Genomic DNA, 24,145 nt, shown 5'->3' on the forward strand with positions numbered 1-24,145 from the left:
ATGCTTTTTACATGTCTGAAGGTGATAGCAGCAACATGAGCAAGGTGTAAATACATCAAGATCGTGTACACAGAACTACTATTTCTACCAAGATATTAACAGTAAAAAATCATGATGATACTAACTAAAATGTTTCATTTTAATTAACAGAATAGACACATTTTATACCATTATTATATCTGATCAATTGACCATCCATTTCTAAACGTTTATATATTAAATTGTACAAATAAAGCTTTTTTCAGAATCATTTCAACAGTTTCAACAGTAACATTTCTTAAAATTAAATGCCTATGAATTTACGTATATAAGTTGAGAACAGCAGCCCTTTTAAGCCATTCCGACATTATTAAAAATGTTTATAGTCATTGATCAATTTTCTACAGATTTACAAAACTTATGAATTCAATTTTTTTTTTTTGTTAAAGTCCCTGGAGAATATTTTTTGACTGGATGTACAGCATCATATCATTGCTAAGTAAAACTCACCTTTAAATAAGTATTATCTGTTCCGACTATGTTGATGCAGGGGGTGTGTTGGAAAAAGCTGAATTGCACAAAGAATTGCACAAATTCCGACATGGTGGAATATAGAAAAGCAACTAACTATTCGAAAAAAGATTAGTGGATTTGTGGCTAAGAAGAGTCGTCGTGGAAGTCGAACAAGTATGTAGTTGTAGCAAAGTATTAATTACATGGTTAGAACTATAATAAACTATAAGTAGCGGTGTTATGATAAAAGTTGTCAAAATTTTAGAAATTTCAGCCATAATTGAATAGGACCCATGCCAAAAACCTTTATTAATAGTAACACAGTATCAGAAATAGAATCTAACGTACTAGTGGGACTGGAAAACGTGGGATCAGAAACGACGTATTAATGATGTCATGGATTAGAAAGGTTGCAGAAGAATAAAAGAAGTGGAAGAAATTCAACGTGAGTGAAGAATTGTGGGTAAGACGTTAATTAAGTTGTCTTACAATTCTGGTTTAAGGTGAGAAAAGGATCAGCTGAAGTTAACGGATGTTACTCTATTTGACGACATTCGAAGAAAATTCTATACGAATTCTATTTGAAACCGAGATGGAACAGAAGAATTCTATTTACATTATGTGAACAGAGTTTGAGAAAGACGTTCAATGACAAAGTTTTTTGAAGATTTTGGGATCTTTCACTGAGAGGGAACACTACCTGATGCGGAACGTGTGAGTAAAAAACGGAATCTATACAAGTTTAGATTTTTCAAATAAAAGTTATATTCTAGAAGCATTGCATCCTAGAACTGGCATACTTGAAATCGTAATCAATAGATTTGAGAAGACAGATAAAGAAGAACAAGGCAATTTATGCTTGCGAAGTAAAAGAGACTCAAGAAAAAAATGAAGAACGAAACAAAGCAGAAGAAAAATAATAATAAAAGAAAATAGAGGGACCGTCAACAGAAATTGGAATTTTGACAAAGCAAACTGTATTAGATCTGCTCTTTACTTGCTTAAAAAAGATATTTCTTGATTACATGGTTTATGATCAAGAATGGCTAATAAGCGGTATGTCCTGTGTTGAATAAATAAGACTTGAAACACACGCCATAATATTTATAGATCATAAGTATTTAAAATTGAATGGTATGGAACCTCAGAAACGAATGGCTGAAGACGAAATCAATATATAAAATTTATTGGCACGACGAGTGTGTTATTATCGTCGTTATAACGGAAAAATAAACACGGTAAACAAACATTAAACTTAATAAGTAATAACAGTCACTCAAAAATGCAACAAACAGAAACAAGTGATCTTAAATCCAGGACAAATATTTTTTCTTTTCATAATAAATGTTAGAGATTCAGACAGGGTGATTTTTTTAACCTGAAACTTTCAAAGTTTCAAAATTTAATCATTCTATAGGGGAAATACTTTGGTGCAAAAAACTAGTCCCCCTTGTAGTTGGGGCGGGGGGTAACTTTAAAATCTTAAATAGGAACCGCGAATTTTTATTGCAGAATCGGATTCTGCGGCTAAAAGTACGTACGGTCTGTTTAAAACTTTTTTAAGATTTATGACAGATGACGCTATAATAAACGAAATTAATTTTTTTCGATTTCTCCTATTGAAAATCTATGCATAGAATTCTACAATACGTTTGCAGTAAAAAATACCACGTTTTCATTATAGATAATCACAAATAAGTCGCCACATTATTATTGAGGGCCACTTGAAGGTGCCGACCGATTAGAAGTGCGACAGAACAAGTGGTTTCAATATGATAATTGTCCAGAACACTATTCAATGGTAGCACGTGAAATACTTGATCATGATTTCAATGGTCACTGGATCGGTAGAGCTGGTCCGATAAACTGGCCTGCCAGATTACCAGATCTTAGTTCGCCAGATTTCTTTTTGTGGGGCTATCTTAAAGCTAGAGTTTACAAACAAGAACCAACAACCCATGAGAATATGATTGAGCGAATCAGAAATGTTTGTGTCGAAATTCAAGCAGACACATTTCTCAGTGTACATTAAACATGTATTGAATTCGAAGGCCATCATTTTGAGCACTTACTTTAATAATTGAAAGATGATTATGAAACTTAGTAAGACAAATCTAAAAAAAAGTTTCAGACAAATCATACATACTTTTAGTTGTAGACTCTGATTCTGCAATAAAAAATAGGAGTTCCTATTTAATTTTAAGATTTCGAAGTTAACCCTTGCCCTACCTACAAGGAGAGGGGAAACGGGGCTAATTTTAGCACTAATGTATTTCTCCCTCAGCATGGCTAAATTTTGATTACGACATTGAGAATGCTTATTTTTCGAGATATTTGAAAGTTTCAGGTTAAAAAATCACCCTGCATAGGTACTCCGCGCTTGAAAAACTGCGTCAAAATATAACTTGACACAGTTTTTAGTGCATTTCTGATTTTCTAATTTTTGAATTATTAGTATTACGCATAGAGTGTCATGAGGTGCTACTTCAATATTTTTAAAGTCGAGTTTAATAAACAGTCCTATTTAATCACTCAAAATTCAATAAATTCAACTGTTGCTATTGTTTCCACAGACAAATATGCACTTGTTTTTCAGATGCTCCAGAATTGGCTGTTAATATGGGAACTAAAATACAATGTAAAAATTGTTAATAAAATAATATTATACGAGTATATGTAGTTCTAACCTCTAACGTGTTGCAACGTCATATAGACACATACAATGAAATTCTGCAGGTCTAAACTACGTATTATTGGTAAAGGAGGTATAAATAAGTGTTTTTAAGATTTTGGAAAACATTGTGCAGAATTCTCATATTTTTACGTGGATTTCTACTCCAATAATAAGCTTGAGATGTATATTTTTTATTTTAAAAATAATGATATTAGTGAACCTTTATGCGGTCAATGATAAAGGACGGAACACGGACGAATAGACTATTGAAACTGTTTTAAACTGTTCAACTAAATGACTACAAACTGCTTCACGATTAGACATGTGTATATGGTGTTATGTTTAAAAATACAACGGAAAAATTCGTAATAATTATAGGTACATAATATACGAATCTTACATACTATACGTATTAACGGCAACAAAAGTTATAAGTATTATAACAACAGCAAAAATATCACTCAAAAACACGTATTTGATGTCTGAGTGCTTCGTTATGCTTTTCAGTCTATAATTGTAGCAAAACTAGAAATGATAGCTGTAATATACTTACAAAACATAAACGTTCGTAAAAGAAACTCACATAAAATAAGATGCTACAATTTTCTCAAAATATCTAGTGTAAAAACTTATTTTATCAGGATATTTATATTTCATAACACGATGAATTTTGAATTTTATCCGGTTTCGGTGACCAATTGTAAGCAGCTATTTTTATGTTTTAGCCGAGAATCAGTTAGTTTTATATCTCCTTGCGGATTGTATTATTTAAACAAAAAAATAAAATATGTATGTATAGTCGTGGCTAGAAAATATTGAACATCAATGTCTTTCTACTGTCACACAGTGTGAAACATCTTTAAGTTTTGTAGCCCTATATTTTTGTTTTGTCTTTTTTGACACTGCAAGTATGTATGCTAACACTTCATGCAAGGGACAAATCTTTTAAGTTTAAACTTTAAAGTGACAGTAAGGCCTAGACTACATTAAAATTTTTGAAATGATAGAAAAATAATGTCTGAAACGATTTAGCCGCCACTGTATATACATACATATTTCATTTTGTAATATAATAGCCTTACCCTTAGCCACAAACTGTTACTAAAAACCTAATTGTCATCTTGGTACTAATTTTGATAGAAACATTTTTATTAAGAAAAAAAAAACTGTTATTACATCCACCCTTTGTACTATACATAAATATTGTTTAACAATAATTGATCTCTTCAATCCAGTTATGACTTCATATTGAAATACTTATAAATTTTTTTAACAGTAAGACAATAATTATGTTCTTGGTGACGTTTCTGAAGATTACGAGTATTTTTCTTGATAAATCATGCAATCCTTAATAACGTGTTTACTCGTTGCATTAGTCTGTTTTAATTTTTGTTTTGTTTTATGATTTATATTTCTGACAAAAATAAATTAATTGTCTAGCAATTTTAACAAAGTGTAATTAATATTATTAATATTGGCATAAATACAATAACATGTTTGCCTAGAAATGTTTACGTGTGTCTTACAAAAAGTAAGTCGCCTATAAATAAATTCAATTTTTGTTTTTTTTTTCAGATATTTTTTTGTTGAAAACCTGTGTTAGGTTTGTATCTGCCACAAAAAATGGATAAAATATGGATCACTGTAAGTACATCTCAATGGTTAAAGTCACAGAAAAAATCTCTAGTTTTTTCCTAGACTGTAAACTACTGTTCACGATGTACCTACTTTATTCGAATACATGATGGTATATTAAACCTTCAAGTTATGTTTCATCGCTGATACACGACATACAAACAAGCCACATAATCTTACTATAGTAATTAAATAAAATCCATCGTGATGATTTCAAGTAAAGATTCAAGTTATCTTGTTGATGCAGAAGTATAGAAACTAAAAATATGATTTTGTTATTGGTTTCATATTTTTAGTCACTACGCTAACAAAATATCAATAACTACGCATATAATTAAAATATTAACATAACTGAAGTGTTTACAGACAGTTCATTCTCATACTTATTTGATATGTTCATAAATATTGAATAATTTGTCCAGCTGTAAACGAAGATGTAGCTGTTTTAAAACATTAAAATAAATAATAATAAAAATCAAATTTCACATATTAATATTTTCACACTCCTTTACGTTACAATGTACTTAGAATTAACTACATTTATGTTTCGTTCTTCTACGTTGCTCCTTCTTGAAATTTGATTACCATCTCGCTTATGCAACTGTAACTTCCAGCCAGGAGTCCCACAACACCGAAAATGATTAACAATACATCCTTGATTAAAATCCACTGGAATCGTCCAAGATTATCCGGCCAATTCACGCAGATTTCCATGATGGCTGGAAAAGCCAAACCCAACGCAGACAGACAGAAAGCTCCAAACAGAGAAATGAAGAGGCCAAGCATGGGAATTGTTAAAGCTAAAATGACTGCAAAAATAATTATTTAGTGCAAAAACTGACAAGAGGTATCCTAGTTAAAAAAATATTTTCGAGCACAAACAAACATAGAATGTTTGGTACAATGGCGTTTTGACGTTGTGAAAAAAGTACCGAAAGTACACATTACTTATATATATCGTTCTGATTTGACACTTAAATGTTAGAGCTTCAAAATCTTGACAAATCAAGTGTAGGCAATTAACTGTTGCGAACCCACATCTGTGTCAAAATATAAGTTCACAAACATTGAGTTACTTAGTGTTTTCATAACTACAAAAAAGTTTAAAAGAGTTTAGAAGCGATTAAATATTTTGAAAAACATTGTCGATAATGAATTTTGCACTAGTTTTAAACAATTTTTAACTTCATAGTATGCGATTTTATCTAATATAATAGAGTATAATATAATAGGAGTATAATATGTAACGTTTGGCGTTATTCGTCTCGACAATAGAAATAGGGCTAGTTTTATAAAAAAAAAACAATATATTTAGATCAAATTTAGGACCATTGTGAAAATGATCCTATTCTGGTATCCCAACTTCAAATTTACAGATATTCATATTTACATATATATATGTGATATATTTTGAAAAATATTTGTTACTTTGATTTGGAAAATATATTTAAATTATATTTTATTTACTCATCAGCATTACTGATGAAAATGAATCAAAGTTTAAGACATTTTTATGTGATAACACTGAAGTTATAAAAAAAGTCTACTAAAAATTTTGCACGTCGTTAAAATTTTCCCAGTGCGCTCTAAATAGCAAAAAAGCTTAGCTGATACCGTGTATGTAAGTAATTCAAAACTACATCATTACCGAAGTCTATACTTACATGTGAGGATTACGCATACTAGACGTAAAATATATTCCCATAGAAGAAGACGATTGCTTCCTTCTAATCGCTTTAGCATATATGTATTCCATACGATTGCCACAGGAACATATCCTTGAAGCCCATACGATATGAAAATTGCAATTGAGTACAATATTAATATAGCTTGGGCCAAACTGTAAAACTATTGGTGAAAGTTTAATTCAAAATGTTGGCGAAATCCTTACGCTTCATTTCCTGGAAAATTTAAAGTAATGCTAGGTTCCACTGCTTCACCATATTTCCAGTATCCAATGAATCCCATTCCAACGTAAAGAACAACCACAAATGCCATGCCAACATTCAGTACTCCAAAATAACCTCCAAAACTTTTAGGTGTCTTCATGTTGTTTTCTAAAGCAATTACCTGTAAAATAAATTAAGAAAAATTGTCCTGCCATTGTTTACAAAGCAATAAAAATAGTAAAAAATAAACTCGCACATTTAGGACCAAATAAGTGATAAAAGTTGTATGTAAGTGATAAAAGCTGTATATAAGTGTATATATTAGTAATTTTATTAATGCTTGTCCAACTAAACTAAAGAAATATTAGAATTAGCATACTAACCACTCCAACAGCTTCTAAAGCGAACAATGTGGTTCCAAAAAAGAGTGGATACGTATATAATCTTCCAAAGGCTGGTCTGTCATCAATATCCGGCAGGTTTTGGAAAACATAATAACACACTACACCAAAGGAAGCAAATGTGATAATATTCGCTAGAGTTGAAAAAGGAGCTAAGAGTTTCAGATTACGTACGCAGTTTATGAGAACGAATGGGATGAACGCAGCTAATATGTAGTACTCTAGTCTTAGTGGTTCACTCGTGTGTTGATCACCTACAGCTTTAATGTTAACTCCAACAAAAACTATGTATACACAGCATATTCCTAGCTGGTATGCAATCAAGAAAAAATCCACTAATAGCCTGGAAACCACATCCTTCTAATTTCAGCGTTATCTACTAAGTAGTTAAGTTCTTACGGTGAGTATTTAGCAAAAGGCCTAAGGCACAGCGGACCTGACTCTAGCGCTAACTTCATCGATTCTGGATAGCTGAGTATTGGAACTTTCAATCGTTTGCATAATACGTATTGAGCTTGAACCTACAAAAATAATATTGCAACAATGAAAAAGCAACAGATAACACATGAACATTAATTGTTACAGTAGTGTATTATATTTAACATTTTAACCTTACTAGAACGTGTAGGCAATATGTACAGAGAACACCAATAATCACGGTAGAAACTAAACCGTTGAAGATCCCTGAATTCTTAAAAGCTTCAGGCATGGCCAAAATTCCAGTGCCTAAACAACCCTTGAGCAAGTGTATGAGAGTTTCAACATTACTGAAAGTTTATAAATTAATTATGCTAGGCAAGTAAATAATAATAAACATACGTGGTGGGATTTTCCACCTCTCTGTGGAGATGGGGATCGTAATCTTCGTTTGAACCTGGCGAATTTCCATTTCCTCCTGTTTCGCCATCCGTATATCTACAAAAAAACGTTCACCTTTTGAAGCGCCTAGTATTTTTAGTCGCACGTGACACAATTTCACACAAAAGCATTGTTAATCCGTATACATACATTTCAACAGCTTTTTTTTTAATATATATATTCAAAAATCAGTAATATTGTATAACTCTTAACTACTACTTACTTATTACTGGGACTTAATGGTTTTAATTTCACTGATTCATTTGCCATTTTTCACTTAACGTTTATAAATGAGTATCCAATTTATTTAACAGTATAGTGCTTGATGGACTTAGTGGCGTTTAAACTATCACCATTTTCGCAGGAAAAGATCTAAAAAAGAATAATAATTTCAAAGAGCGTTTAAGATAAATTCCACAGATTTCAAACGTTAACATCATAAATTGAATAATTAGGAAGTTGTTCCTACACACAGGGGAATTAAAATTAATAAAACTGTGACACTACTTGTTCAATTTTCATGATATATGATCATTTAATTGTAGATTTATTTATAGCTGAAGGCATTAACGAGGAAATTTTGTTTTAGTTGTATTAAGAAATATTATTTAATGTAAAAGCTAGCAGTGAATAATAATAATTTTCTATATTACCAGATAGTTTCAGATAAATTATTATTAAATATTAAGATAAACTTACCTAACAGCCAATAATGATAACACTGCTACCTTATTCAATATCGCTCTTATATATTATTATTATTATTATTATTATTAATCCAAGATGTAGAGAGAATGTTAACGTATCGCGACCCTCCGAAAGACTGACCGATGCCGCGTTAACCGATACGATTCGGACTGTATGCCCAGCCAAATTGTTTTAATTAAAAAGTTTTGTCGTCTCTCCTTATTCATGACTGGATTTTGTCACTGCTTCATTGCGAACTTACTGCCCGATGCATTTTGGTGTTTGATCTTATTTTTTTTATGCACTTCTATTTCGAATTCAACTCCTACGCTGTATTTGGATTTTTTAGGTCAAAGAACTTCATGATAAAATTTATACATTGATAAAATTGTTGATGAATTCGTAAATTTTAAAATAAGTAAAAGCTGTTGGTAACGGAAAATCTTTTTTGAAACTACGGCTTATTATAGGAAATTAGCCACCTGCTGCAAAGGTCAAGGACATTTATTTCCAAGGACTTTGTTTGCTGGCTGCACGATCAGTTGCCAAAAGGTTGCAAATTTTAGTTGCAGATTTTATTGATACTATTTCAAGAAGTACTAAAAGCATTAAGACATGCAGTACATATCTCAAATATATGATGAGAATCTAAATACTTAGATTATAATTCATAGTTAATAATAATTAATTTATATTTATTTATTGGAAAATAATACTAGCTGTGAACTTGTAAAATACGCAAATTAAAAAAAACAGTACTAGATTGTCCTATTGTTACAAATGAAGTAATTGAAAAATTAAGACTCAACTCACACACAGCTGCGTATGAATTCATATGTTATATTAAAAATGACTGACGTTTGTAGTGGAAAATTTATTTCCTAGAAAATTTCGAACCAATTGCCAACACTATGAAGGTAAAGTTCATCGAATATTTTTGAAATTTTTATTCTGCTTCACGGCTAACTTTACGCTAGACTTTGCTCTCGTTATTTTGACATGTTTACGTCAAAGATTTTACCCTAATGTTTACTTATACAGAAACTGTGCGCATTGCATAACCCCTTTAATTATCAGCATTCGAAAACAATTTAACCTTGTTCTATTTTTGATGAATTATTTATCTTCATTTGAAGTTAATTTGTTGAGGAACTTCCAGCTCCAATGAAACTCTCTGCACTTATCCAAATAAACAGATCAATATCAAAATTACGTCATTGTCTTTTTGATTCAAACGTGTAGGTAATGGTTTAGCAATGGTTGTCATCATGAAACAGAAATCAATCACTGACCGCCAGGAAAAAAAAGTTAGGTGTTCGTGTACGTATCTAATCAAATTTTTGCATATCAAAAAAGAATGAAGTGATCAGTTTATTTGAATTTCAAAATTTTCAATAATCTCAATAATATTACCTTTTTGTAAGTAGATTTTTATATTTTTCAAAACCTTTTGGGTTCTTTCATATACACCAAATTAAAAAATAAGATAATGATCTGTTTTTAGATTTCAGAATCAGCGTGTTCTCATCACTGGCTGCTAACAACACAAAATAATAGATTCCACAGTTTTCATAAAGATGTAAATATTATTATTATTTTTTTTTTTGCTGAATAAGTCCATTCAGAAATGATGCAAGAAAATGCAATAAAAAACACTAAAATGACAATTTGATGCTTACAATTCTTGGTGTTTCTTTAGTTAGGCAAAACTTAATTTTTTCATTATCATATTTTAAATAAACTTTGAACAGTATTTTTGTCTTGAATCTTATTAAATTTGCAAACCAGATAACAAGCAACTCACTGAAAGCTGAAATAAAGTTGCCTATAAAATCGACTGAGAATTATTTTAGTAAACGTTCTGTTACGTAAGTACATAACTTTCTTTCTTTTTTCTGTTGGTTCTAAATTAACAATTTTTCACTAAATCACAACAATTTAAACGGTACATTACGTAAATACGTTATTTTTATTGCACTTAAAAATACTTGTAACAATTTTAAACACTCGTTTTCATTTGTTAAATAGTTATGAGAATACTGTTCAATTGATAGGCGAATAACTTGATAAAATAACGTACTAATAGGCAATTAAAAAAAATGAAACATTAATTTTACAGATTGTCTTTATAAACGATGTATAAATAATAAGACTTTACTTATTATTTAATATAGGCATTTACCCATATGTACCTAACAAGAAATCATATTTTTATTTTAATGAAAGAGGATTTGAAAGACGATTTTCCGATTTTTAAGACGGTATGTTCCCCCACGAAATAAGTAGGTACTATCCATACAGCAAAAACTTTATTTTCCTAGTGTCTATTTTTTTTCTACATTTTGAAATAAACAAGTGAATTACAGTGGCCGAAATTCTCAGCCTTGATATTTTCGATAGCGTACTGATCACGCAGGTAATATATTTCCTATTTAGACTTTTTAATGATTACTTAGTTAAATGTGTACATATAGAGCTGCTGGTGAGTTATTTAAAAATAAATACACAAAAAATATGTCTTCTGAAAAAGTTTGAAAGAAGTTTTTTTTTTACAGTTTTTTTTTACAGTATTTTACAAATTTATGCACACAATTCTAAGTTATAAGTTATAAGTTATTGATATAATTTTGAATGTGTCAAAAGTAACGAAATTTGTAGTCAAAAAGCAGTTCATGTTCTAAATAAGAAGAGTAATACCACATGAACAAGAAAATTTTACATAAAGGAAGGCTGTAATTTTTTTACCAATAAACATTAGCTTTTTATTTGTCATGTCCTAAGTGCTCTCATCCCTTTATCTAAAATTTCTTGATCATACGATATAAACAGCTATTAAGAAAAGAAATACCGAGAGAGCAATAAAAATACGATCAAAGCTAGCCATGGATTTGTCTTTCATAACATTTTTGTCTTGTGAGATTAGGTACCGTCAATTTGAAAGTTTCAGTTGAAAATGCAACGATCAAAGATAAACTTTTAAAAATCCATAGCTGTCTTCGATAATGTTTTTATCGCTCTCTCGGTATTTATTTTCTACATTGTTGACATTTATTTTGTGAAAAGTGAGAAAAATTCTTTTCTAGAGTCATTTTCAGTGATCCCATAAAACTAATTGTTTCTTGTTAAGCATCTACAAAGAGCGAAGCTAAATCTCTCGCCACATAGTAATTTAAAATTACATACATAAGTACACACTATTCAAAAATAGTGAATTTCAAACTTTATAAATACTGAGCGGTTATAAATCAACTAAAATTAACCACTTTGGTTATGAAAAACATCACAGGAATGCGTGTAATAACCAATTGCAAGTCAAAGTAAATATGTATAAAAGTAATAATAATAATAATAATAATAATTAAGTAAGCCGATATGAAATAACTGAGTATCTTGAATGAAAAAGGCCTAAAACAATTAATAACTATACATTTATTTTTTCAAAACTTGTTTTTATATAACATCAAAATAAAAAATTGATAAATAACAAACGAGTCTAACCGAACGAGTGTATTTCTATATGTAAGATATGTTTTTCTGTCGTGAATAACAAGAAATAAGCAAAATTAGCTGACTTGACCAATATCACGTTGCGAATGGGGGGGATTAATTGCACACATTCTTAAATTATATTGTGTCTGAAGTTTACAAGAATACATTATCTCAAATGTTTTGCCAACATTCAAATGTAGTTTCATAACACTGTAATTCATTACCACATTCTTTATCAGTTTAAATTGTACTGTAAAAAATAGCTAATTATTAAATATTCCACAGTACTGCTATCATTTACACTAATAAAAATTTATTACATGTAAGTGATTATCGTTACGTATTGATTTGGCATGTGGCACATTTTTACATTAAAAATTAAGACAGCATGAGTCAACTCTTCTATCACATTAAATCATGCAATTGGATAATAATCGATTTACCCTACAGGGTCGTCGACCGTTTACGTCAAGGGAAACGTGCTTTTGCGTCACATGGTTCTCAAAGAATTGTTACAATAATTCGTTACGTAAGCGTATGTGGAAAGGGCAATGCATGCTGACATATGGGTTTTAGGGAGTTCTAATTACTCTAATTTCTCTTTAAGGGGGTTTCTGCGATCTGTTAATTAATGTCAACGCTTTTCTACACACTTTTGGTAGTGGCATTAGTGAACACTTACCAACAACAATAGTTAACATAGTAACAGACGGAAGCACGCCTGTTCTCATAACATGCGCGTCTAAATCAAAACGACACACCTCCAGAAATAACTGTTCAAGCGTCGTCGCCATTTTTAAAATCCATAACCTAGGGTTGCGACGTCGCGGCGAGTCGACTACGTAAGCTGTACGATTGGGTGCTTAACATGATTTAACGTCACGTTGTGCGTCAACATGTACATATTTTTGATTTGTTGTATTTGCTGGGTGAATTAAAAAAATATATTCGTTGATAAGCTGAATTAAATTTGAGTTCTTAGGATACCACAGAAACTGGCAAATTTACAGAGACTTATGTGCATGATCATGAATCTGATTCAACTGAAGCTGAATCGATACAATTACTACATTAAAATTAGATAACGTTATTCAACGCAAATATAAAAAAATGTTTGAAGTTGCAACTAGGTACTTATGAAAATTTAAAATAATAAGTTTTATGCTAATCTATCTAAAAATAATTTAAAATATGAAACACTGGTTTATTTTAAATAAATAAATAAATAAATAAACCTTTATTTTCTACAGGCCTTATACCCAATTACAGAAAATATACCTACATTATTCATGCTAGTTAAATGATTCGTCGAAATGACTTAAAATTAAAATAAAAAGAAGAGAAAAAAAATTAACAAACATAAATTAAGTTAACCTCCATTGTCCAAATAAACTATGATGTGGTGTCTAATTTCGTCGTGTCGCAGTTGCTTGGAATCTTATTGAAATTATTGCATTCAATGGTGACTTGCATAAAATATTTGTTCTCCAGGATTGTGGATAAAATGTAAAAACTTGATGAGCATGATGAGTTCTGGGGACTAAAAAGTTGATCTTTTCTAGAGCGATGTGCAGTCTACACGATTGTTCAAAAGTTTCCATAAAAACAAAGTGCCGCATGATATTCTACGGGTTTTGAGTGATGTGAACTATATCTTTGAAATAACAAGGCATGATGGGGGATATGTCCCATCAACAATATAACTTAAAAACTTCAGAAATTTCCTCTGAACAGATTCAACATGAGTAATATGTATTTCGTAAATCGGAGACCATACGCACGAACAATATTCCAGCCTAGAACGAACTAGAGAATAGTATAGAGTTGATAAAGACCGAATGTTCCTGAACCCTTTGCAGTTTCTATAGATGAATCCATAGGTTTTGAATGCTTTGGCAACGGTATCCTGTATATGGTTTACAAACCTAAGTTTCATATCGTATATGACACCGAGATCCTTTTAGATATCTGTTCTTATAAGCTCCGAAGTTCCCATAGCGTATGTGAAGACGTTAGGTTTTAATTTTCGTGTGAAGGACATGACAATACACTTGAGGATATTAAGAGTGACTCGATTCCTTAAGCACTAGTTAATTAATATATTGCTATCTTCTTGGAGTTGAAGACAATCATCAATGCTTGTGATTTTGGCGTAGATCTTTAAGTCATCAGCGAATACTAATTTTCGATTTAGTAATACATTAGGCAGATCATTAATAAATATTAAAAATAGTAACGGACCCAAATTAGATCCTTGCGGAACCCCAGATGTTGGCACCGATGATTTCGACAGATGGTTTTGATAACGTACACGCTGCTCACGACCAATCAAATAAGAAGAAAATAAGTGTACCATAGAGTTAGCAAATCCCATCAAGCGCAATTTTTTTAGTAAAATGAAGTGATCAATTTGAAAGCCTTCTGAAAATCAGTAAAAATTACGTCAACTTGACCATTATCATTCAATGTTTCAGAGACATCTTGCGTAAAGGACGTAAGGTTAGTTGTTGTTGACTTTTTTCCCATAAAGCCATGCTGAAAGGGCGAAATTGACTGCTTAACAGAGGTATATATCCGTTTATATAAAATGGTTTCTAATACTTTCGCAAAGTTACACAGAAGAGATATTGGACGATAATTTTGAATCAGCCTAACGTCTCCTTTTTTAAATATGGGACAGATAATGGATTTTTTTCCAGATAGAAGGATGATGTTTTAAGGATTAAGGATTTAAGATTGAATATGTAAAATAGCGGTTCAACTAATACTAAGCCCTTATCTTTCAGGAAAAAGCTGGGGATGCCGTTACTTCCTGCGGTAAATGAATTTTTATAATGATTTAAGGTAACCAGAATTTTTTTTCTAGAAATATGATCCATATCTATTGAGAAATTGACATTACAATCAACAGACACAAAGTTTAAACCTGTGCTATTCGAGTCAATAAATACACTACAAAAGTACTGATTAAAGCTTTCAACAATAGTTTCAGGTGTTGATAATGTGTGATCATTATAATGCATGATACCAAGAATTCTAGAAGTCCCTTTTCTTTGTTGCACAAAACCCCAAAATTTAAATAAATCGTGATAATATTGTGATCAGTACATTTTAAATTTAGTACGATAGGTGGACTTTTTACGAATTGCTTGGATAATTTCTGAAGTGAACCAGGGTGGATAATTGTGGTAACGTTAACATTCACATGCGGAACATATTTTCCAAATAAATTCACCAATACATCGTAAAAACTATCGCAAGCATTTTCAACATCAGTTTTATCTTTTAAAAAAAAACAGTTAACTGTACAAAGAGATTGATAGAGAAGGGGAAAATTAGCTTTCCTGAAGTTAAAACACTGCGAAATCTTAGAGTGAGGAAAGTATTTAAGAGCTTTGTTTTAACTTCAAAAGAAATAAATATCAAGTGATGGATCGTATCTATCTTCACTAACAATACAAGATGGCGAAATTTCGACAGAACATTTAAGATTGGAATAAACTAAATCAAGGATGGAGCCAAAACTGTTTGGACATCTGTTGTGTTGAGTAAGGTTGAGGATATTACTAAAAGTGTCAACTTTTAAGGCGTACCGATTAAATGGATTGACATTTAGTGATGGTGTATTGAATTCACCAATGATTATAATATCATCTTCACAGTTACCGTAAAGGTTTGAAAAAAGATCGAAAAAAAGATTAAAGTCATTGAAAGAAATTGAGGGAGGAATGTATATTCCAAATATAAGTAGTGTAGTGTTGTTAGAATTAATTATACATGCTCCAACTAAGTCAATAGTAGGGCCAGTAGATGTAATGATAGATAGATCTAAAGAAGTCGATACATTCGAGTTACGAATAGATGAAAGAACTCCATCACCCCGAGATACAGCTAATGATTCAAAATTACGATCGCTACGGTAAACCACGTAATTATTTGAAATTAACTCACTACGGAATATATCATTTGACAACTATGTTTTGCTTAGTGCGATAATATCATAGTTATAAATAGAAGTTGAATTACATTTTGGTAAATACAAGAAATCGAAGTATTATAATTGGGTAAACGGTTTAGTTTAAATTGACGATCTTAGGTGAACCATTAAAATAAAGTACGTATCCTTAGGTTACCTTCCCCGTTTTTTGTATGGACAGCTAGCTCCTCTTTAAGTTGTTTGTAGTAAGATATTTGTCGAGGTGTGCGGTCCGAAGAGAGAGATAAATTTTTGTAACAGTCGTTGGTCTTGAAGACTTTAGCATTACGTAGCAAGTTTAGTACGTCTAACTCGCTATTTAGTGTAACTCTTAAAGGCCTGGGCCGAAGACTGCCCTTCACAAATCGACCAAGGCGCTGGATCTTTAAATCTACATTATTATAATTGGGATCAATTGTGGAAAGTATATTATTAACGGAAGACTTATCTTTCTCAGACTGTCTTACGATTAATTGCTCCTTAAGGTTGCTATCACTGATAGAGTCTTGACGTCCTTCATCAACACCGAAAATTATTAAATTAACTTTTCTCTTTTGCCGCTCAGTGAATTCCTGAATAACATCTTCAAATTGCACATCTTTGGGTTGAACAGTCAGCAAGCTGGATTTCAGCTCATTGATTTGAGTTTGAAGATCTTCTTTGATTTGATTAATATTAGCAGTTATTTGCTCTTGAAACGCGATTACTTATTAGAGTCTTAATATCTTTGAATTGACTTATATTAGTGTGACAAGAATTACAAACAACTTTTAAAACTTTGGATTTAGCACTAATCCATTTAACGTCATGTTTATTAAGTCCTACACAGTTCATATGCAGAAATCCTTGACAGGCATCACAGTTAATATAGTTAGTTTTTCCTTTAATAGGACCAATACAATTCGCACAGTTGTTCATTGTTGTTGAATAAATCGGCAAGGGACAGAAATAACGAGAACACTCAACTTCACACCTTGGGGTTGATGAAGGTGGTTTACTTATGACACAGACAGGTAAGACCTCGGTAGGGTGTATGTAGAATCACAAAAGGAAATGCCGAATTAAAAAAGAACAAAAAGTACGATGTGATAAGCCATAACTGCAGCTATGAAAAAACTGATAACTTATCACTGCTGTTGAATGTTCAGTTCCGAGCGTACAGTTATGTACAACCAAATATGTGTCTTACACCTTGTGGCCACAAGAAGAAAATATTACCTGCTTGCAGAATCGATGTGGCTCTACTTAGATACATCAACCATATATTAATTGCACTTTTTAGAACGGCAGTAAACTACAAAAATGCGAAGCGACAGGACACCACACTCTCTCACTCAACGTGCGTAAAGAATAAAAATTATTACTACTGAGTACTGATAATATGATTTGTCTGTAACAATATGGCATATCTTTACATGGATTATTCGGAATTTGTTGCTTTGAAAAAAAAAAAGCGAAAAAAAATATGTTTCAATATTTAATAATAATTAAATTTCGTCATAATAATAATTACAGGGACATAAAAATAAAATGGTTATTTATATTATAATATATTAACACTTTACACGAAATTATATTTTGAGGCACAAAAATAAAATTTTCTTGAGATAACGCAACTAAGTAAAAAAATCATTTCACGAAGTTTGGCGAGTGACCTACACAGTTGTGTATTTTTTGCTAGAATTGATTAGATCATTATTCATTGCAATCTTCTAATGAATTGTTTAATTTTACATTGGTTCTCTTCAAAGAAAAACACAAAAAACATGTTTTTAATGTGAATATTACGGAAACATGCCTTGGACCGTGCGCAAAATACATATTTTAAATTAAAAAAAATAAACATTTAAAAAAAAAGTTACGTTCTGATACTGAAATATTGACATGAAAAAGCACAGGCAGTTAATTAAAGCGGTTGGCGCATCCAAATTTATAAACGGGAACCGAGAATGCTATGGCGGCAGAACAGAGTCATCATAGAAGAAAAATATATATTGCAGTGTATTTAATCAATAATTTAACAAAAATAAAGTCCTTAGCTTAAATGTAAAAGTAGTAGAATGAAATTAAGTAAATGAAAGAAAAATCTCGAATGGATATAATATTGCTTGTAAAAATATAGGTTTTTATAGTTATAAAAATTGTTCTAAAATTATTTGGGTGCACCTGAAACAGAGCCATACAAGTCAAGCTACTCAGATCTCTGATTTCGCAAATTTTATTTTTTATAATATGAACCATGTATATTAAAGTAACAAATATACGTGGATTAACACACCACACGTACAGAGAAATTGTTAAGGTCATCAAAATTCTGGTGAGGATGGACAGATAAATTTTGTTTAGCGATCTATAAAGTTGATGATTACTTCACATTATGTGCTAAATTTCAGAGGACTGGTATTGTAGTTTCTAATATAAATTCGACATTTTTTTTCTACGATTTCAAAAAAAAAAAACTGCAAATGCAAGATTAAAAATTTGATTGAACCGATAACCCACAACTCCGTAATTCTATCTTCGACCTTTCTTTCTGTTTATCAAACATTCACTAAAGGACAATCTCCACAACTTCACTTAATTGTTGTGACTTATGTTTGCTATTATTCATAAATTTACTTAGAGATTAATAATTCGGAAAGGTAATATGCAATATGTTTTTTTGTGGTAATTTTGAAATATTTTCCGAATTTTGCCAAAATAAATAACAGGGTGCTGCACTGTTACTTTGTCTGTACATCTCTAATAAAATTTAATGACGACATTTCAAAATTGTGATAAATTAATAATATTTCCAAAGTGCAAAAAATGTGTCTGCAATTTATTAATTGAGCTTTACTTTGAATTACGCTCGTATAGATTTTTAGCAAAAAAAATGCCCCCTTGACAGTTTCTCCCTACGATCTATAAAACCAATTGCTCTAAAATTTAGCACACGGTTTAACGTTATCGTGAGCATAATAGTAAATCACTAAACACACAATTTATTTATCTGTTCGTTCTTCCAAAAACTTGTGACGACATCTCCAATTTAATGTTGAATGAAACAACTTAATTTATTCATTAAATCGAAAATAGTTCTGAAACTATTTCTGAACTATATCTGAAATTTTGGAAACACAGTCCTCTTGTTATTAGTATTTCAATGTAAACGAACATACGCACTTCATGTTTGTTAACCGGTAGTTAAATAATCCAATCCATTTTTATTTTAACTTACAACGAAATATACCATTTTATAATTATTTATCTAAGAAACTGGATTTGTGTAATTCAACTGTGCTTGAGAGACGAATGGAATTTTGTTGAGGTTGTTCTGGTTTGGCAGTTTGGGTTTTTGCAAGTATATCTGCACTCTTTTTTTTATAAAAATAGTGTTCTGTAGAGCTGATTTGTGTCAGATGTGTTAGCAGCTAAAATTTTATTATTTACTTAATTGTTTTGCTCTTAAAAAGCATATGAATTTTTGATCCATTATGATGTACTTCTTGGGTCAAAACGAAAAATTTCTATTTTAATAGGTACATGAAAAAAAAACGACGTGGTAAAATTTTCAGGTGAAACCTTTTTATTTCAACGTGTTGTAAACACAATCATTTGTGGCTGTCGTAAATGCAAGCAAAGGCAAGTCATAGGAAGAAACTAATGTTAGAGACGGTCTGACCTGACCTGACTTGACTTTGAAAACTAGTATAAAGTGCCAATAAGTTATTGTTATTATGTACGTTTTTAACCAACTTACCTTTTGAAGCTGGAATTCTTCGCAGTTATAACATCATCAACAAGAAATTGCATTTTCATAAATAGTAAAAATTACTACACTTCGTTTTAAACAATCTTCTTGAAATAAATTCCCAGAATGTTCGATTTTGTAGTGCCAAAGATCCACATGTTCTTGTCGCAAGTCTTCTGCAGTGAATTTGAATTGGTGTTCGGTTAGCAGTTTCGCAGAAAGAATAACTAGACTGGTATTTCCATGATATAATCATTGTAAAATGTCAAGAGCAAATTTTGAAGGTATTTGTTAGTTAAATGTACGGTAATGAACTTTAGTTTGGTTATTCCCAACCAAGTGGTGCAACAATCCACACAGTATTTGCGACTAGACCCTGTTTGCGTCGAGTTTTTGATAATCGGATCATACGTAGAGGTTTGCTTCTTTCTTGGTGGCTCCTATGTTTACCTGGTTTACTCCCACTTCGTTTATCACTTTCTGACTATTTAAAAAATGAAATATTTCGAAAAAAAGGTAGTTTAGTGAACTAGTTACAAGCTTACCTATTAATGAAAATATGGTTCGAAATTATATCTACATGATATTCCTAATATAAATACAAAATTTGACAACAATCGGCTCAGTACTTTCGGAGATTATCTGTTTAATAGTAATAAAAATCCGGGATGGCAGACAGACAAACGGACAGACAGACGGAACGGGTGACCTATTTCTTTTTACCCTAGGGGTCATGAAAGGTCGAGAAAACGTAAAAGTAGAGGGTCTGCCGACGGATTCGATTACAATAACAAAAAGATACACTTTAGAACCTAATAATATAATATACTATATTTTAAAATAATCTTTTCTTCTCACGAGTGTTAGATGTATGAAGCATTTACAGACACTCTGTATAAAGCGATTTACGTTTGTTGATTATTATGGATTAAGTTTTATTTATTACACTGGTCAACAGCTAAGCTCTAACTTTTGTTATAGCAGTCAATTATTATTTAATTAGCAATTTTAAATGATATTATAAAGGGCTAAACCAAAACTGAGCTCTCATTTAAAAGTAATCTTAAAATATTATCCTTTGAAAAATACAAAAATCGTACTATTAAGTAATAGGAAACTTTCTATAAGGTGTATTTAAAATTAACATATTCTTAAAAGTGCATTTTATGCATTCGCACCTTGATTTTTTCCCCAAAAAGTGTGACGACGTGAGTAACCAACATGGAGAATGCTTCCATCTGGGCATTTTGTCGATAGAAAAACGTTACCAAACTCGATGGAACACCTAAATGCTCGCAGAATACTGCGGGACCATCAAGCGAGAGATCTCCAATGAAATCTATAGGAGGCAACCGAAAAAACGTCGGTCTTAGCTGTTTCTTTTGTTTTTTTCGTTTTTTAAACTACATTCTTTGTTTTTTTCTTATTTATGGTTGTTCTTTTGTTAATACTACACTTTTTGCCGTTGAAGATACAAAAATTAAATTGTTTTACCTGATTTTGTGTTTCTAACATCAAATATGCATATTTTTTTTAATTGAGCTAAGTTATAAGATTTATGCTCTTTGTTACAAACACAGAGACAAATTAAACGAAAACATTAAATTATGTCAAAGTTAGAGAGAAAAAGTTAAATTTTGTTGACCAGTGTTATTTTTTAGCAGTTATTATATAACTGGGAGCGGAACGAGATTAACAATTTAACGTTACTTGTTGATGGTCTCCAATAAACTCCTCCAGATTAATTAGTTAACATTTTATATATAAATAGAAAAAGCAAAATTGCTGTGACTTGCTTCGTCTAAAGAAATCGGTTTTAATACCGTCCTTACTTTTCGTAGGGCCAGCATGATTAAGATTACATAATCTTATGCATATACGTTTGTAAATAGAAATTAAACATGTAAACTATAAAGTGTATATGTACACTTATCATTAAATCGAAGATGAGCAATGATTCGGACACATTTTGTTTGAAAGAAGAACAATTTTCTGCAATACGCTGACTCCAGACAAGAATCTCATAAGAAATGGTGCTATCCACATGTGGGTCGTAAGAATAACATGGCATACCACTCAGGCAACTGTTTGTACCGTATGATCCAAAAATTTTCAGATAAAGCCAAGCTGTGGTTAATATACGTGAGTTCATCTTATTTCTTTCCAATAAACATTAGCTCTCTACCGATCATGCTCTACGTGGACTGATCACAGTTTCCTTTTATCTGAAAACTTTTGAATCATACGATACAAACTTGATTTGATTCTGTAAGTATGAAGCATATTTCCCTCACGGAACGCCTAGGGCTGGAACAACCCCGGGGGTCGAGGGGAAGTGTTAGAGATATTAAAAATGGCGACCCTGCAATATTGGCTATGAAAGTGTAAACAAGAAAATATAAAAAGTAGTGACGTTTAACTATCACCTGTATCCTGTTCGTTTTCCAGTTTATTAAACCACATACCTTTCATTCATAATACTTATAACAGTTATAACATCATAACCTTCTTTAATCTTTATGGAGGTTTGTGGAAGCTCGAACTAAGATCTTGTGAAATGATTCTGTGAAGTTATAGTAGTCCTTTTTCAGCTTTCTTCTTTAAGTCGGATCACAAATTATTTGAAAAATTCACAACGACCTTCTCTAATTGTTAGGAACAATGCAAGTTATCATTCAAGACTAAATAAAAATATCCTGAAGAAAATTCAAAGAAGGCAGAAATTCTTGAATTTGTGGTGAAAAACAACTTATGTACACATGGTAAAGCGACAAAAGCCGTTCTGGGGTCCGTCATAGTGGACAACATTGTTAATTGCGAAAATCTTACACAGTTTGTACTTTGGTAAAACACATGGTCACACTCTTACGACTTCCTCCGCATCTCTGTGTTCTAAATCCGACTGAACTAATTTGGAGTTAATTGAAACACTTCGTTAAGTTAATCGGTTGTGGAAATAATTCGAAAATAATCGAAGAAAATTGACTCCATACTTACATGCAGTAATTGCATCAAATATATTGCATAGTCTCCCGGGCACTTTGTTCCTAAATTCAAGGCGAAAAAGTTTAGTTTTCCAGTATGGTTTCATGTCATAAATTATTCATGACATTCATGGGAAAAATCGTCCATCCTTGTGATTTAGATTAATTCAGAAAGCTAAGAATATCAATAAAAAAATCTTCCAGTACCTACATAACATTTAAAGGGGTAGCACGAACTTATTTTCAAGCATCGCGTTTTGATATTGTGTCTGGGGCACATAATATAGCAAAATCTTTTGCTAAATATTTTGAGTCAACATTTAGTGTCATAGATGACTGTAATGACTTAATGAGTAAATGAGTTGATGGTTCACCACGAAGCTTTACTAACAATGTTACAATGGCGAAGAAAAATTCTGAATATGTTTTCAACGCCATAAAAAGACTAAAAGCAAATCATGTTAAGGCACCAAATGGGATGCCTGTTTCCTTTGTGAGAGACTGTGCTGGTGGCTGGTGTTTTAAATCTCTAAAATTATTCCAGTCGACAAAGGTAAAGACCCTACATGTGTATTGAAAACTAAAGGCTTGTTTCCATCATCAATAATTTTGCAAAAAACAGTCGAGTTCTTAGTTTGCGACCAACATCATTCTCAGATTAATAATTATATTACACCTCACACGGTTGTAGTATAAGATTATGGCCTGGCCAAGAACAAGGGCATCTTTATATTTTTTGAATTATAATTAATAATTTTGACAAATTTTCTTAAACGAACGAACAAACCACCCCTTTAAAATGGGTAGAAATTGATTTCTCTATAAAAACGAAAATTCGTCATTTTTTCAAGAGTCTGGCAAATCCACTACTAGAAGGAAATGGTATCAATTTTCACATGAGTTTTGTGATTTCCGATAAACTGCAGCTACATTTTAATAACTTGCATTTTTCGCTAGATACATGAGATAGTAGTAACAGATCACACAGAGCTGTGTGATCACTTTGATCCAGGATGCATAAATTTTCACGGAAAATGTCTTCCTCTAGAAAAAAGGCCTTTCCAACAATATTTGTATGTTTGTTTCTTTCTTGCAGTAAACATTGTTTACCTTATAGAATTTTGAATATTCAGAAAATTCAAGTAGAAAAATATTAAAAATGTAAGAGTAATAAATGTGATTTTGTTGTTCGTTTTTTTTTTCAGAAACTTTTTATAAACAAACTTCTTATGATCTGTAGAAAATAGGTAAACTGAGTATGTTTGGTATCTGAAGTACATTTGGAATAGCGTAGCCGCTGCGTGTCAGGAACTAGGAACAGCCGATT

At 31.3% G+C, this 24,145-nt stretch overlaps 1 protein-coding gene and 1 long non-coding RNA gene across 5 annotated transcripts; one reads left to right on the forward strand and one right to left on the reverse strand.

Annotated features, from left to right (window-relative positions):
• The first annotated feature begins 544 nt into the window (after positions 1–544).
• LOC135134843 (uncharacterized) lies at positions 545–1,350 on the forward strand. Of its 2 annotated transcripts, none has more exons than XR_010281391.1 (4): positions 545–698; positions 758–937; positions 996–1,206; positions 1,266–1,350. It is a non-coding gene; the product is annotated as an uncharacterized LOC135134843 (long non-coding RNA). The 2 variants fall into 2 exon arrangements; XR_010281392.1 differs by having other exon boundaries at positions 545–666.
• Positions 1,351–5,276: 3,926 nt separating this feature from the next.
• LOC135134841 (proton-coupled amino acid transporter-like protein CG1139) lies at positions 5,277–17,432 on the reverse strand. 3 transcript variants are annotated; one of them, XM_064063690.1, is made up of 9 exons: positions 17,320–17,432; positions 8,173–8,321; positions 7,911–8,006; positions 7,708–7,858; positions 7,491–7,612; positions 7,074–7,434; positions 6,693–6,871; positions 6,466–6,641; positions 5,277–5,610 (listed from the first exon to the last, which is right to left on the reverse strand). In XM_064063690.1, exons 2-9 carry the CDS (start codon positions 8,217–8,219, stop codon positions 5,357–5,359), a joined length of 1,386 nt encoding a protein of 461 aa, XP_063919760.1. In that variant the 5' UTR covers positions 8,220–8,321; positions 17,320–17,432; the 3' UTR covers positions 5,277–5,356. The 3 variants fall into 3 exon arrangements, with proteins under 3 accessions (XP_063919760.1, XP_063919761.1, XP_063919759.1); XM_064063691.1 differs by lacking the exon at positions 17,320–17,432 and adding an exon at positions 12,808–12,910; XM_064063689.1 differs by lacking the exon at positions 17,320–17,432 and adding an exon at positions 8,649–8,906.
• Between the last annotated feature and the right edge of the window lie 6,713 nt (positions 17,433–24,145).

Source organism: Zophobas morio, unplaced genomic scaffold, assembly GCF_036711695.1.
Source record: "Zophobas morio isolate AGI-343-1 ecotype UQ-CSIRO unplaced genomic scaffold, CSIRO_AGI_Zmor_V1 ptg000024l, whole genome shotgun sequence".
Classification (NCBI taxonomy): Eukaryota; Metazoa; Arthropoda; class Insecta; order Coleoptera; family Tenebrionidae; genus Zophobas; species Zophobas morio.

What these genes read in the sequence shown, in the direction of transcription:
- LOC135134841 (XM_064063690.1), bottom strand. Translation starts at nt 8,219, where the DNA reads ATGGCAAATGAATCAGTGAAATTAAAACCATTAAGTCCCAGTAATAA. An exon ending in AATTTTCCAGGAAATGAAGC is followed by an intron (nt 6,642 to 6,692) that starts GTAAGGATTTCG and finishes ATAGTTTTACAG; the next exon opens with TTTGGCCCAAGCTATATTAA. An exon ending in AGTATGCGTAATCCTCACAT is followed by an intron (nt 5,611 to 6,465) that starts GTAAGTATAGAC and finishes TTATTTTTGCAG; the next exon opens with TCATTTTAGCTTTAACAATT.